Source organism: Gopherus flavomarginatus, chromosome 1, assembly GCF_025201925.1.
Source record: "Gopherus flavomarginatus isolate rGopFla2 chromosome 1, rGopFla2.mat.asm, whole genome shotgun sequence".
Classification (NCBI taxonomy): Eukaryota; Metazoa; Chordata; order Testudines; family Testudinidae; genus Gopherus; species Gopherus flavomarginatus.
Genome location: NC_066617.1, coordinates 46310238 through 46326447, shown reverse-complemented (window position 1 = coordinate 46326447; position 16210 = coordinate 46310238). Strand labels below are relative to the sequence as shown.

General features: G+C 39.8%; 2 protein-coding genes across 7 annotated transcripts in view; one reads left to right on the top strand and one right to left on the bottom strand.

Moving 5' to 3' along the window:
- The window catches only part of LOC127042848 (uncharacterized), a 394053-nt gene that overhangs the window by 276566 nt on the left and 101277 nt on the right, over positions 1 to 16210 (bottom strand). The gene's annotated exons all lie outside the window — the stretch shown is intronic.
- The window catches only part of PTPRZ1 (protein tyrosine phosphatase receptor type Z1), a 199419-nt gene that overhangs the window by 157181 nt on the left and 26028 nt on the right, over positions 1 to 16210 (top strand). For all 6 annotated transcript variants that reach the window (XM_050935994.1, XM_050935993.1, XM_050935992.1 and 3 more), the window contains exons 13-14: positions 4665 to 4809; positions 14991 to 15082. In XM_050935994.1, the coding sequence (XP_050791951.1) occupies positions 4665 to 4809; positions 14991 to 15082 (237 nt within the window). The remainder of the gene's footprint in view (positions 1 to 4664; positions 4810 to 14990; positions 15083 to 16210) is intronic.

The window sequence follows — 16210 nt, the reverse complement described above, 5'->3', positions numbered from 1 at the left end:
CAATTCTGCGCCTGCAATTATTTGTGACCACAACTGATATTATTTGCATATTTAACTAGCTGATTTACAGGAAGTGAGTTATTAAGATGTTTAAATGCTATAAATTAGGAACAAAATTGTGCCATGCAAAATTGGCAACTAAGTTGAGGTCTTTCTAAAAAAGAGGCCCGTGAGCTCAAGAAATTCAAGTAACCTGCTAATTGCCTTGCCATTGACATATTTTAATTACTTTGCTAATGCTGATAGCTTTCAGAGGACAATTCATTCAATATTTGGCCTTTGCAGATTCCATTTGTTATTCTGTAGGGTTGGAGACAAAAATGGAAATTACATTCTGCAGAAAATATTTGAAATTTCAAAAAAAAATTATCCCAAATTAAGACAAAAAACAAAATTTTGAAACTTTTTTACAAAATGAAATTTCAAAAGAACTCCATTTTTTCTCAACTGAAGTGATTCATTTAGTAGATGTTTGTGAAATTCATGCATTGTTTGTACTTTATATTTTCTAATTGGGTGCTGTTCTTGTAGTTTTAAGGGCTAGATTCTACCAGTCTTGATTTTAGTGGGACTACTTGAGGAGTAAGGATTAGAAAATATGACTTATAGTGATAGATTCAAGGAGCTCAATCTATTTAGCTTAACAAACTTGATTACTGTCTCTAAGTATATACATGGGGAACAAACGTTGAAAAATGGGCTCTTCAGTTTAGGAGTGAAAGGTATAAAAATTAGAAGGCCAAGGCACAAACAGAGGTGAAACTAGCTAGAGACATAAAGGGTAACAAGAAAACATTCTGCAAATACATGAGAAGCAAAAGGAAGACCAAGGACAAGATAGGCCCATTACGTAATGAGGCGGGGAAAACAATAACAGAAAATGTGGAAAGGCAGAAGTGCTAAATGATTTTTTTTGTTTCAGTCTTCACCAAAAAGGTTAGTAATGACTGGACATCTAACTTAATGAATGCCCGTGAAAATGAGGTAGAATCAGAGGCTAAAATGGGGAAAGAATGAGATAAAAATTACTTAAACAAGTTTGATGTCTTCAAGTAACCTTATGAAATACATTTGAGAATACTCCAGGAGCTGACTGAGAAGATATCTGAGCCATTAGCGATTGTCTTCAAAGAGTCATGGAAGACTGGAGAGCTTCCAGAACTAGGGAGGGATAGCTCAGTGGTTTGAGTATTGGCCTGCTAAACCTAGGGTTTTGTGAGTTCAATCCTTGAGGGGGCCACTTAGGGATCTGGGGCAAAAATTGGTCCTGCTAGTGAAGGCAGGGGGCTGGACTCTAGAAGATTGGTATATCTCCTATTATTATTATTATTATTATTCCAGAGGACTGGAAAAGAGCAAATATGGTGCCAATCTATAAAAAGGGAAATAAGGACAACCCAGGGAATTATAGACCAGTCATCTTAACTTCAGTATCTGGAAAGATAATTGAGCAAATAATTAAGCAATCAATTTGCAAACACCTAGAAGATTGTAAGGTGATAAGAAAATAAAAGTAAATAATTGGAGATATACCAATCTCCTAGAACTGGAAGGGACCTTGAGAGGTCATTGAGTCCAGTCCCCTGCCTTCACTAGCAGGACCAATTTTTGCCACAGATCCTTAAGTGGCCTCCTCAAGGATTGAGCTCACAACCCTGGGTTTAGCAGGCCCATGCTCAAACCACTGACCTATCCCTCCTCCAAGTAACAGGCTGCCTGAAATTATCAAGAACAAATCATGTCAAACCAACCTAAAAGCTTTCTTTCACTGGGTAACAAGCCTTGTGAATAGGGGGGAAGTGGTAGCTGGTGGTATATCTTGACTTTAGTAAGACATTTGATAATGTCTTGCATGTGCTTCTCATAAACAAACTAGGAAAATTTAATCTAGATTGAGCTACTATAAGATGGGTGCATAACTGGTTGGAAAACCATTTCCAGAGAATTGTTATCAGTGGTTCACAGTAAACTGGAAGAGCATATCAGGTGGGGTTCTGCAGGAATCGGTTCTGGCTCCAGTTTTGTTCAATATTTTCATCAGTGATTTAGATAATGGAATAGAGAGTACACTTATAAATTTTGTGAATGATACCAAGCTGGGAGAGGTTGCAAGTGCTTTGGAGGATAAAATTAAAATTCAAAATGATCTGGACAAACTGGAGAAATGGTCTGAAGTAAATAGGATGAAATTCAATAAGGACAAATGCAAAGTACTCCACTTAGGAAGGGACAATCAGTTGCACACATACAAAATGGGAAATGACTGTCTAAGAAGGAGTACTGGGGACAGGCATCTAGGGGTCATAGTGGATCACAAGCTAAATCTGAGTCAACAGTATAATACTGTTGCAAAAAAAAAGCAAATATCATTCTGGGATGTATTAGCAGGACTATTGTAAGCAAGACACGAGAAGAAATTCTTCTGCTCTACTCTCCACTGATTAGGCCTCAGCTGGAGTATTATGTCCAGTTCTGGGTGCAACATTTCAGGAAAGATGTGGGCAAATTGGAGAGATCCAGAGAAGAGCTACAAAAATAATTAAAGGTCTAGAAAACATGATTTATAGGGAAGATTGACAAAATTGGGTTTGTTTAGTCTGGAGAAGAGAAGGCTGACAAAGGACATGATAAGTTTCCAAGTACATAAAAGTTGTTACAAGGAGGAGGGAGGTAAATTGTTCTCATTAACCTCTGAGGATAGAACAAGAAACAATGAGCAGAAATTACAGCAAGGGCAGTTTAGGTTGAACATTAGGAAAAACTTGCTAATGTCAAGGTGGTTAAGCACTGAATTAAATGGCCTAGGGAGGTTGCGGAATCTCCATCACAGGAGATTTTAAAGAGCAGGTTAGACAAACACCTGTCAGGGATGGTCTAGATAATACTTAGTCCTGCCATGAGTGAAGGGAACTGAACTAGATGACCTCTTAAGGTCACTTCTAGTCCAATGATTGTATGATTCTATAATACAATCCAATGGCTGGAAGATGAATCTCGACAAATTTAGATTGAAAATAGGGTATACATTTTTAATGGTGAGAGAATTAAGTATTGGAACAATTTACCAAGGGTTGTGGTAGATTCTCCATGACTGGCAATTTTTAAATGGAGGTTGGATGTTTTTCTAAAAATTATGCTCTAAGAATTATTTTGGGGAAGTTCTATGGCCTGTGTTATACAAAGAGTCAGACTAGGTGATCACAATGGCTCTTTGTGGTCTTGAAATCTATTGAAATTTTGAAATGTTTCAATACTGATCTTTTTAATTTTTTTAATATATTTTAAAAATAAAATCAAATAAATTAAACAAAAAGATGTTTTGAAATGAAAAATTGGAACGTTCTGTTCCAATGATGTTGAAATATTTCCCCCCAAGTTTAAACAAATTTGTGTCGAAATCATCAAGATTTTTTTAAAAGTTGCAGATTTGATGAAACACCATTTTTCAGTGGAAAACTGTTTCACTGACAATTTTCCAAGCAGCTCTAGTATTGTGCTTTTCAGAAAGTAGGGCTTGCTCCTGATGTCCTTACTAGGACAAAAATCTCATTAACCCTCCATCTAGAGACAATTTTGTTCAAGAAGAACTGTAGAATTGCTTCCTTAAGCCCGAAACCTGCATTTGACTCTACACAGGCAGATTCCTGCCCCCATTGACTCTGGATTATGCATGGGCACAGAGGTCTGCCCATGCACTGCTCTTTGAAATATTGGGGCTTTAATTCCAACAACTGTGAAATACCTTTTCATTTGCAGTGATAATGTAAAGATCATAGACATTGATATGGGTGAACTGTACTCACTAGAAAAACTCTCATTTGGGACAAAACCCGCAACCCTAACTATTGTGAGAAGTCCCATTGACTTCAAGTTTCAGGGTTGACCTGAGAAAGGGTTGCAGAGCCAGTCCCTTTGCTATGTTCTTTTATTTCAATAAAATAGTAAAAATATATTTTGAAATCCTAATGCACTCCTGGGCCTGAGCATTTCAAGCATCCGGTAATACAAGGCTAATAGAAATATGTGAGATCTATAAAGTGTATCTATTTATATACAATAATTTGATTCTCTGTAAAAAGCCAAGTAAGGAGTGAAATTTGGCTCAACTAAACTGACTTCAGTGGAAGCAGGATTTCTCTCATGAATCGCTAGGCCAAATTTCCAGAACTGACAAAATATTAAAATATTGCAATTTCAGTTGCAACTTAGCAGTCATGTAGCTATTTGCTATGTTAAGAAAAATGTCCATTTATATTTATTGATCAAAAGAACAATGTTTTGAATTACATGAGTAAAAATATAATATTAAAGCTATCTTTAAAAACTTCAATATTATATATTTAGATCCCTCGAAGCATTGAGTGTCTGCTAATTGACATTTAAAATGAAACATTTTCTTCTGGAAATTATATTTTAACAATCTGCATTTTTACAAAGAAGTTCTACACTGCTGGGATGCTCTGTTGCATAAACTCTAATACTTTGCTATACTTTCTGTCTGCCTATTTTCTTTAAACTGGTTTGCAAATATGTATATTTTCTGCCACACAGTAAAAATTAGAACGGTAAGTGACATTACCTAGGGCTCTTATAAACACATTCAGTTATGCTGTGCTTTTTGTTGACATTTAAATATGGATTATTTCAATTTTCTCTGACTACAGAGGCAAGTAATAGTAGCCATGAGTCTCGTATTGGTCTAGCTGAGAGTCTGGAATCAGAGAAGAAGACAGTTATACCACTTGTGGTCGTATCAGCTCTGACTTTTATCTGTCTAGTGATTCTTGTGGGTATTCTCATATACTGGAGGTAAGTTATTTACTTTTGCAGTTCTACAAAGCTTAGATTTGTCCTATTATAAAAATGTAATTGGCATTACTGAAGAGATCAAACTGGATCCTGACTCTCTAACAGATACTATTATTATTTATTTGTATTGCAGTAGTACCTATTTTGGTAAGCTATTAAAATATTCACTTGCATATCAAGAGATTTTAAAAAACAAATAATTGATGTGATTGTTTGTTTACCTTTAGGAATTAAATGATATAGGAAAAATAAAATTAAACATCGCAGCTTCCTTTTCCACATGTACCAGAAATGTATCTGTAGGGTGATTTACAAATTTAGTACCCGATCCTGGAGTTCTTAACGTCAGTGGGAACTTTGTAAAGGGTTGCTGGATTAGATTTTTAACTCCTATTAAAATGCAGTGAAGATAAGTGTATAGTAATATAATTCTGTATCAATCCAAATTTAATTTTTTTACATGGCTATTTTTTTCCATGTTTTAAAATTACTTACGGAGCACCATCAGCATGGAAGGAGAAGTACAAAGCAGAGGAAGTTACAGGTCGTAACCTAAGGGTCTTCCATGCAAGCACAGATCCTACATTAGGCCAACAGTACAGCAGGTGGCCAGGGATGGAACCTTTTCTCATTCTCTAGCACACAGAGTTCCACTGTCCCATATGAAGTGGGAGGATTAGCAGATGCTGGGCCTACACTTGGTGCTCCTCTAGCCCAGTGGGGATTCCACAGAAAATATGGCGGTTAAGCCTAGGGCTATGATAACAGTCATAACTAGGGGATTGCCTAGTAGCCAGAGGCAGTGCTAGAGTTCCTGAGCAGGAATATGTTGGAGTCCCTCTTACTCCTCACCTACCTCCTAAAAATACTAATTGCATTATTTTCAGAAACCAAAAAATAGCCAACATAACATATACTAATACACTTGTTAAAAAGTCCATGTTAAATTCCATGAATGGTATTTTGGGGGTAATACTAAATCAGGGCCTCTTTGAGCTGCTTAGGGCACTAAGCAATTGCTTAGTCTGATTATGCTTAGATCCACCACCTTAGCATAGCTCCATTGTACACAAGGTTTTCTGTAGGCCAAAGTGAGTGAGGAGACAGAGGTCTCCAGGACAATAAGATCCATGCAGAACGCTCGTGGTCCTCTAGTTCCAGAGGTGGGCTCCATGGCCTATTCCCTGGGACAATTAGGGAGAAATTCCCTTGCAAAGATTTCCTCCCCCAAAGCCTCCTGTTATACTATGGTTCTAAGCTATCTGATCCCCTATTATTATATATATTGTGATCGTGCCAAAACATCCCAGTCAGGAATGGGGTCCTGTCATGGACTCTCAGGATTAATGCTATGCCCCCAGCTTTTGAACAGTCTCTTGGAGGAACCTTTTCAATGTGCTAGACACCTTAAGGTGTCTCACTCTTCCTTCAGGGTAGGCCATGCGGCCTCAGTGCCTTCCAGGGCTAATCCTCTGGGGCTTCAGCACTCCTGCTTCACACCATGAGTTCTGTTCAGCGAATCCAACTGAGATAGACCCCAGTTCAAGATTAGTACACTCTTCAGGGACTCAAGCAATGTTTTCAAAAGAGCAAGCTTTATTAGTCACCTGGCATTTAGCATTGACAGTCCTTAGGTTAGCATAGGCAGAAGTCCCCAAAGTGTGGGGCGCAGAGGAACCTTCTGGGGGGGACGACATGGCGGGGCCCAAGCCAGCCCTCGGGGGGCAGAGATAGAGTGGTACCCAGCTCCTCTCCGCTTCCAGCTCTGCTCCAGCCCTGTCTCCCACTGCGTCCCGGGCTCCTGGCACTGGCTCCAGCCTCGGCGCAGTTCTGCTGCCAGTGCCACACCAGCCAGCTGCTGCTGCTTGCCATGGCTCCATTCCCGGCCTGGGGGGCAAGGCTGGGAGAGGAACTGCCCTTGTCCACAGGCCCAGCTGCCAGCCCCCACCGCAGCCTGCCTGCAGCACCGCTCCCACCCCCAGCTTTGGCCTCTGGCTACCCTGCTTCCAGCGCCATCGCCATCCCCATCTGCAGCCCCAGCCTCGGCACCCTTACCGCTGTCCGGGTCTCCCTCCCCCCGCAGCACCAGAACCCCAGCACCTCTGCCAGCCCCAGTTCCAGGAAGGTGTAGGGGGGTGGACTGGGACAAAGGGAGGTGACCCTCAGAATTTTGGGGACCATTGGCATAGAGAAATAAAGGTTAATACCTAGTCCATTCTGGTCAGCCCAGAGCAATTCACCAACCTGTAGTGAACTCCATTTTCAGACTCTGTCTCTCTCTGATTTTCTTCCTTAGACAGTTCCCAGGTTAAAGAGCTCAAACTTCTTCCAGAGCCCACACTTGTTGCCCTAATTTACACCTCTCAGTCCTTTGTTCTTGAGCTGGGGTCTCTGCTCGGCTTTGCTGTTGATAGCTTCAATCTATAAGTCACTGGAGCTTCTGTTGTCTCTCTTAGCGCCTTGTTGGTCTGGGTCAGTTTCAACCAGTTCCTTAATGACTCTGTTCATTGTACCCAGACCAGGAGATGACACGCAGACCTATGTGTCTTTGCCTGCCCTGAGAGTAAACTTAATCCTTTGCCTCCTCCCCCACTAACTGGGTAACAATGCAAAGTATAGGGGGAAAATGAGGCACACACAGAATTCATAAATATATTACAGAAAAGTCCTGCTTTGTCATAGGCCCTATTCTACTCGGTTCCAAGCAAACATATAAGATGACACAGGAGTAGAGCTGTGTAAAAAATGTAAACAACTGGGGGGGGGGAGGAATCACCAAAAAATTTTGAATTTTTGATTTTTTTGAAAAATTCAAGCAATTCTCCAAGCTGATCAGAAAACCACGGGGGTGGGACGGGGACCTTAAAAACTTTTGTTGAAATTAAAAAAAAAATTTTTTTTTACCAACTTTACGCAGAAGGTAAAGTTGTGAGCAAATAGAGATATTGGGCCAGTTTGGCCAGCCTAGGCCATTGTGTCTGGGGGCAGCAATCCATCCCCAAGGGAGGGAAGTCAGTATTTGCGCCACCACCTTTCCCTCGAGGATTCGACTGGCGGAGCACCATTCTTGATTCTGATGGGACCTCATGGTTACCCTGCCAGTGTATTTCCTGGCCTTCCTGGCCAGTACCAGCCATTCTGGGCTTTCTAGCAGAAGGCTTTGGGCACTGTGCATCATACCAAACCCACCCTCTGCCAGATAGATTTTCTGCCACCAAAGAACTTTCTCTGTCAGCGTAGCCCAGGACTGAATCTGCCCATTTTGCCTTTTGGAGGGTGTCTCAGCTTTTTCTTTAAATAGAAATCTTGTATTATCATTGATATGCTCCTGGAAAGGAAGTCTAAAGTGAGGGACTGCAGTGGAGTGAAGACAGATGTTAGAGGTACAAAGAGAAGGGCATACCATGGTTGATATATTATCTGCATTACTGTCTTTTAAATAATGTGAATCCACGGAAATTTAAACAATTGGGGATAAATTCAGACATGATGTAACTAGTAAGTGTAACTTACATGTGAGTAAATCTGCACAAATGAGTGCAAGTGGCTGAAGGTTACATACCAAAGATATGGAAGGGTAGGGTTGTACCAACAGCCAACAGGGAATATAAAGTGTAAGGCAAAGCACAGGGGGCCTGCTACATTTTACACCTTTATACATTCTCCTGTTGGTTCTTTTCCTACAGCCATCCTCTTCCGCCTATTATGCATGTGCATTACACCTAGTTTCACTCACGTGAACACCACTAGTTAAGGCATCTCTAAAATGTCCTGATAAAGGTATAAAGTGATAGTGTTGTATTCTAATAGATTGTCATGTCAAAATAACACTCAACAAAGAAGCATGACAAGTGTAAAACAAATACAAAATGAATAAATTCAGGAGTAATAACACACTACTATCTATCTAAATCTGGCCTCTATTGTTGTAGCATATCACAGTCTTTGATAGATTAAGCCACACAACAATGCTGTGAGGTAGGAAAGTGCTATTATTCCCATTTTACAGACAGGGAACTGAGCCACAGAGAAACTATGTGACTTGCTTGAGGTCCCACAGGAACTCTGTGGTGGAGCAGGGAACTGAACCCAAGTTTCCCAAGACCCAGGCTACTATGGTAACTAGCAGCCCAGCCTTTGACAGTATTCAAGCTGCTGAATGAAAAATGATGTTTTTAAAATATTTCATCTTCATAGTGAGTCTTGGAAAGGAATCAGTTCATGTCCAGAAGAATTGCACAACTCATTTCCTAGATTACTTCTAGTCAGTTGATTATGAATTCTACCACAGGGATTTATGATTAACTCTCCTTCATTTTACTGACAGGCTTCTCTTAGTTTCACATTGTCCAACATGAATGTTCATATTCATCTTCAAAGGGCTTTATTTTTAAAGCTAAATGGTATTCGAAATCTTTCCTGTTTACAAAAGAAAACAATGCCATACACTTTAAGACCCGGATTGCATGGTGTAGTTTTAGTAATCCTACACATGTTATGAGCTTGTTCTTGTCAAATGACATTGTGTTCATTTGGTATTCTTTCTCAGAGAATGCACAGTTTGAAACCCAGTCTTTCAAAATATAACAAAGATCCCTTTAGAGTAATATCTTCTAGATGTTTAATTTAATCCTTTGTGTATTTCCCATGTATTACAAAATAAAATATGGAGCTCTTTTTTGTTAATCTTCAAGAGAAAATTTTGTTGACCTTATGCTAAAGCCAGTAACATATTTTCTATGTTTTTAAAAGGAATGAAATCTAAATATCATGTACTGTAATTTGGACTTTGTGGCCTGATTTTCAAAGGTGCTGAGCACCCACAGCTCTTTTTAAAGTCAATGGAAAATTAGGACATTGACTTTATATGACAATTTTATTTTCTTTGTACTTGCAAAATGTTCTATAGGAAGAAATGAATAATAGAATGAATCCCTAACAGAGCAATTGTCATGTTTAGCTTTAGTTGGTTTTAAGTTGGTATTTGATATCAGATATGAGCCTTTTTTGTTTTATTTTTTGTGGGCCAAATTCACGCTAATTGCTCATCAAATACTTAAACTTGCAAGAAACTTATCTCTGTATGCTTATTGACAACAATGTTTGCAAAAAATGGTGGTGGTATAGCCACAGCTATTCAGTGGAGCTCTTTGGTCTGAAGATGAGTCAAAAAGAATCATCCCTGGCAAAGCTGACAAATACTTGTTTTTCAGATTCATGGAAAAATGCAGAAATTATTTTGTTCTCCCTTCAAATTGTTTGTAAAAACAAACCGCAGTTGTGACCAGCAGAAAACTAACTTTACAGTCTAACTCTGTTCTTAGTAAAGAATTATTGAACTTCCACCTCCAGAAATTCACAACTCTTTACTATTTCATGAGGCAGAGTTTCACTCTTTTCATGGTGAAAAGCTGTCTTGACTGGCAGAAATGGCAACTTTTAACTCTGATGTTTTCTAATATTTTTTATTCAGATTCCTTATATGAAATAAAACTGTATAATTTGCCCCTTTCTAGTTTGGTCATTCAAGGCCTCTTGTACCTCAGGCAATGAGTTTCCAGTCAATATAATTGTCCTTTCTCTTCCACAGTCTAGGTTTACAGTGACTAGGCAAAGAGATCCTTTTTATTCATTTCACAGCCTTGTCCCTTTGGACACATTGTTTTGTACAGCCTTTGGGAGGATTTTTCACCCAAAAATAGAATATGTGAAACCAAAGAAAACAGAAGTTTCAGTCCTTATAATAGAGCTTCACTGGGTATGCTTGAATCTGCTGGTTTTGTTGATTTCATGTCTGATGCTCTGGCAAGGCCGCCCACAGGATTCCAGGGCCTGGGGCCTTTGGCGGCGGGGGGCCCCCGCTTTGGCAGTAATTCGGCGGCGGGGGGCCCTTCCATTCCGGGACCTGCCACCAAATTGCCGCCAAAGCGGGACCCGCCGCCGAAGTGCAGCTGGGTCTTCGGCAGTAATTCAGTGGCAGGGGGCCCCTGCCACGGGTCTTCGGGGCACTTCCGCTGCGGGTCCCAGAACAGAAGGGCCCTCTGCCGCCGAATTACCGCCGAAGACCCAGCTGCACTTCAGTGGTGGGTCCCGCTTCGGCTGTAATTCGCCGGCAGGGGGTCCTTTCACTCGGAGCGGAAGAAGCTCTGGGGGCCTGGGCGCCGCAAGAGTTTTTGGGGCCCTTCAGAGTGAATGAAGGACCCCGCTCCAGGGGCCCTGAAAAACTCTCATGGAGACCCCTGCGGGGTAAATTGCCCCTCTTGCCATCCCCTTCGGGTGGCCCTGCGCTCTGAACTCAAATTTCATTATTGATGGCTTTCTGCTTTGGTGAATGGAATTTGTATTTTAGGGTCACTGGGTGAAAAAAAGTCCCAGTTCTGAAAAATGAAAGTTTCCCTATCCTATACCAGCAGCAAATTACACCACCATCCTTGCCTGTAGAGCTGCACTGGCCAGCTGTTGGAGGTTAGAGCCAAGGCTCTGTCCACTCCCTACCCTCAGGGGAAGGGAAGGAATAATAGGCACCTACTTATTCCTGCATGCCGAGAACTAAGGTCTACCTAGCCTACACAGGAGTGAAAGGGTGGGTGGAGGGGTTGTTACTCCCCAGTAAGCCCTGGATAAAGAGTCCAAGTCACAGTCTTGCCCTAAACTGTTCTTTTTAAATTATTCGCTCAGCTCTAGTTTCTTCAGGACAGTTTAATGTGCTGCTGCTTGCCTTACACTACTGCTATAGCCTCTTTAATTATTGCAACCTCTTTAATACTGTCTCAGGTTTTAACTGAATAATCTAAGAAGTGCAATGTCTGAATTGTGAATTACACAGCTTTAGGTATGAGATCCAAATACTGAGGCAAAAAGGTGTAAATTAAATAATGAGGTTAACATTGATTGATGGGACTTTTGTCTGCAAGTTTAAAACAGTCCTCACTTTTTTCATTAAAGATGAGTGGTAATTAGGAAGTGACATGGCTATCAACACTTAGCTTAGTCATGAAGGCTTTCACTGCTGATGCAAAGCAGATGGAATACTTAGTATGAATCTTGTTCTAGATTAAGTAGTATGCTTTGAATTTTTTCTCCCAGATGTTTTAGTGTATAATTTACTTGAGGCTACAAGGGATAATTAACACACAGTATGTTACTAGAATGCTTTAAAGCACTCTTTAGATGTGAAAATCATTACACAAATCTTTTTCAATTTATACTTTTTCATGCAGAAATGTGACAAAACACTGTAATGTGACTGTATACACTTAATGGAACAAGATCTTTTGGAACAATTGCATCAAGCTTTTTAGATTTTCCTGTTGTTATTTTTATTTATTCATGTATTTTAAGTCTGCCCATGCTGTAAAAATGCCCAATGCACTGAGCATCAGGCCAGGATGTTTAAAAGTAAGTAGTGATCTTTGGTGCCTTAATTTTTGGGTGCCCTATTTGAGACATCTTAAATGAGCCTGATTTGTAGCAGGTGCTGAGCACCAACACTTGGGCCTGAGAGCAGCCTACCATGACAGACCACCTCTCTCATCATGACAAGCAGATGGAGTTGCAGTCAATGAGGGCACTGGTGATAGATCTCTCTCAATATATTAAAGCAGGGGTGACTGCCAGGGTGTTCTCCAGCAGGCTCTGGGATGCCCTCTTGATTCTGGTTCAAAATAGCCCTGATTAGTTGACTGTCAGGTCATGCTGCAGCACCCATATATTTACCCAGCCTCTGAAGAAAAATAATGGACTGAGTTATCGGCTATTGTGCGGGTGCTAATATTTGATTAAGAGCAGCTTCTTAGTAGAAGGGGGACTGAGATTTATATTTCATGTTGTATTTTAAATCATTGGCAGGGTTCTTAGTGCCTGTGTACAAGTGCTTTTTATTTATCTAAATCAAAATAAAGTACATAATGGATAATCCCTGCTCGAGACTCCTGTGGATGGCCAAAAATCCTCCAAGGCTCTTGCAGATATTCTGTGAGGGAAAATTCCTTCTTGGCCCCAAGTTTGGTTGTCATGTGAATACTCTACGATTTTGTTGTTCATGTAACTGTCCTTTTATCCCCCTAGAATCCTAGAGGGGAATCTGCCAGGAGCTATAGGGACAAAAAATTCCAGACACTGATTACAGTCTCAAGGAATAAAAAAAAAAAATCATTCCAGGAGTGTGTACATATTTCCCAAATATTTAGCTGAAACAGTTCTCACCCAAGTGTCTGTGATCTACATTTATGTTTTTCTAGAGAATGCTAACATTTCCACTGCCTCTTCTTCTGTATACTGAATAGTCCATGTTCTTCAGCTTGTCATCATAGATACGGTCCTGCATAGCTTTGGTCACCAGGGAAGTCCTCAGCTCTGCACTTAGGCCGTTTTCAGGGAGGCTGTTCCTGGAATAGGGAGCAGCATGGGGGAAAAAAGAGCACAGAATAAAGTTTGAGAGATGGGCAAAGTGTAGAGCAGTAGGAACAATGGGTGCATCTTCATGAAATCAGTATAAATACGTTCACAAGGGTGGGGATGGGGTGGAATGAAAGCCACATGTAAGCAGGGACCACTGTATGGACAACCATGAAGGTGAGATCAAGGAGACTGAAATTACTGAGGAATGGGATAGGAAAATAATGGAGGAATTTGGAAACTGAAGCAAAAGGGGGAGTGCTGTATGATCAGAGCAGCAGGAAAGGTAGATAGCTAACTGCAGTATCATGAATGGCCTAGAGCAGGGACAGATGACAGAGTTAGAAGATGGAGAAGAAGTAGCATTTTTCCCTGGCAGAGGTCTCATAACCCACAGCAGAATCTACTGTCCTCACCCCAGTTCATTTGCCCACTGATTCATCTTAAAATCTACCCCTATGTAAATCCAAAATTTTCTCTCCTAAAAAATGTTTCTTAATAGGTCTCATAAAATTGGGTGATAACAGGAATGACTGAGTTCTGGAAAGTGGAGAGCCCCAGTTTTAACATACAAAAACTGGATATAGCTCTCTTTTGTTATAACATCACACAGATTAATTATAAAGTATATTTTCTCTGTGCAGTGCTATTAATTTGGAGAAATTATTATATGAAAGTTGAATTTAGAATAACAATAACCTCACAAAATGGCAAAAGATGCTACAACCATTTTAGCCAATGGCTTTCAGTGAATGGAAATTCATAAACATAAAATGAGATGAATATTTTCCCTGAAACAGGTATCTCTTTTTAAAGTTAACCACTTGTGAGTAATGTTTCAAATAGATTAAATGACCCACAGCAAAAAATGTTATTAGCGAGTTTAATTATCTGGTGAGTTTTTTTAATTAAGGAGGGTGTGCATTGCTTTAAGCAGCAGTTGGTTATTTACTCTTTTGAATAGCTTGTTTTATACCCTTAGCAGATGCTACCCATATTATCTTCACAGCTGGGGTATGGAAATAGACACAAGTAACATTGTGGACCATAGTTAAAGTTGGTTCCATTAGTATTCATCCTTAAACCTCTCTGCAACACAGCTAGCATCTGTTGGAATCATAAACTCCCCTGCTTTCAGCTATCTGCATCATGATGACTTCCTTGGTTAAGATGTGCTCAGTGTGATGGCTACATTAAGAAGCAACTTCCCCCACCCTCCAATTATAATAGCACTGTGAGCCTCTGTTTTGTTTTCTATGCAGCATATTGCCTTTTACTGATTTCTGTACCTGTGGTAAGAAAGGTCTCTCAGTGAAAGTGTTTCACACACGATTCCAGCTTTGGAGTAGTACAGTATCTAGAATACGAAAGAAGGAGTAGAATCGTGGATCTGGATGAGTGATAGGGCAATGGGATTTTGTTACACTTGAAAGTACTGTACAGCATCTACAGTGGTTCCAGGTGCAGATTCACACTCTTTTGGCTTTCACTATGGCTGACGTCTGCTCTATCTTCTGCCTCTGGTACAGGTAAAAGTAGCATAAACTATTTGATCTTCTGGGCTAAAGTGCAGGTATGTGGGATCGTAAATAGTAGGCATAACATTATTAGTGCAATACAGTGGCACTGACAGTGAATATTTATATTTTAACCAATGTGTTTCAATATTCCTTACAAGAGGTTCTCAGATGTTTGATTTTTTAAATCATATTGCCAATATTCCAAGAAGACATCTCACAAAACATGCTATATTTGCTATATTTACATATGATCTTTTTCTTTAGGAAATGCTTCCAGACTGCTCACTTTTATTTAGAAGATAACACATCACCTAGAGTGATTTCCACTCCTTCGGCACCAGTCTTCCCAGTTTTAGGTAATTTGTTTTGAAATATTTTGTGAATTATTGTTTGTCATTGAAAAAATGTGGTGAATATTAAAGTGTGCTGTCATTAAACAGGAAGATGTGGCAAATGGCTTTTGGGTCAATAACCATTCCTCATGCACAGTCCAATAGCTATAAACATGGTTTGATTCAGCTCTCGGAAATGTAAGAGTTTGAGATTTGCACCCCCTTGTATTCATGGAGCCAGCTGTATCTAAGAGTGGGGAGACACCCTCAGGGGAGTCAGACAATGCTACTGTCAATAGGCTCACCTGAGTGTTCTGCAGGAATAAAGCACCTTTAACTTATAGCCAGGGCTCTTTAAGACATCATCCTCTGATAGAGGCTGCTTGGGAGATGTGCTGAATAAAACTTTCTACAAAGATCTGTGACCCATATTCTGTCCGTCACTCCATAAGTCGTGCCACTGAAAACAATGTCATTACTTGTGGAGTAAGACACTACTTACAGTGAGTAAGGGGCACAAAATCTGCCCCATATAGGTAACTAAGACATACATATTACTTATTAAATCTCAAGCATTTGATTCCTAATTGTAACTGAAAATTAGACATTTTTAAAGTGTTCCTTCTAAGCCCAGTGACAGCTGTGAATGTGAGAAACATCATATTTTAAATAGTTAATTACAAAACTAATAGGTAAATCTCAGGAAATTCAAACAACTCTCTAGAGTGATTTTAGACTGAATGTCATGCAGAAGTTCCGTTTTTGTTTGTTTTATTTACTTTGGATTAGCCATTGTCATGTCTTGTTAAAGTAGTTCATTATAGGTTGTTTCTGTTCCAAGTCAATAACTGTATTGCAGTGTCATTGTGCCATTTGTTTTTACAATCTGTACTTATCAGTTCAGCACAGGAAATATAATGTTCCACTGTCATGGGGGAGAATTGCATCTACAGTTCTTTTTGTGTAATTCATATATGTGTTTTGGTACTGAGGATTTTACTTACTAAAATAGTAATGAATGTTAATTTAAAACAAGTGGAAAGAACCTTTTAAAGTGACAAAAATATATAGAACTTTTTGTGGAAAACGTCTCAAGATTGTAGAAATAATTCTGACCTACCTTGTTGTGTGATAGATTTTAAGTGAGCAAGT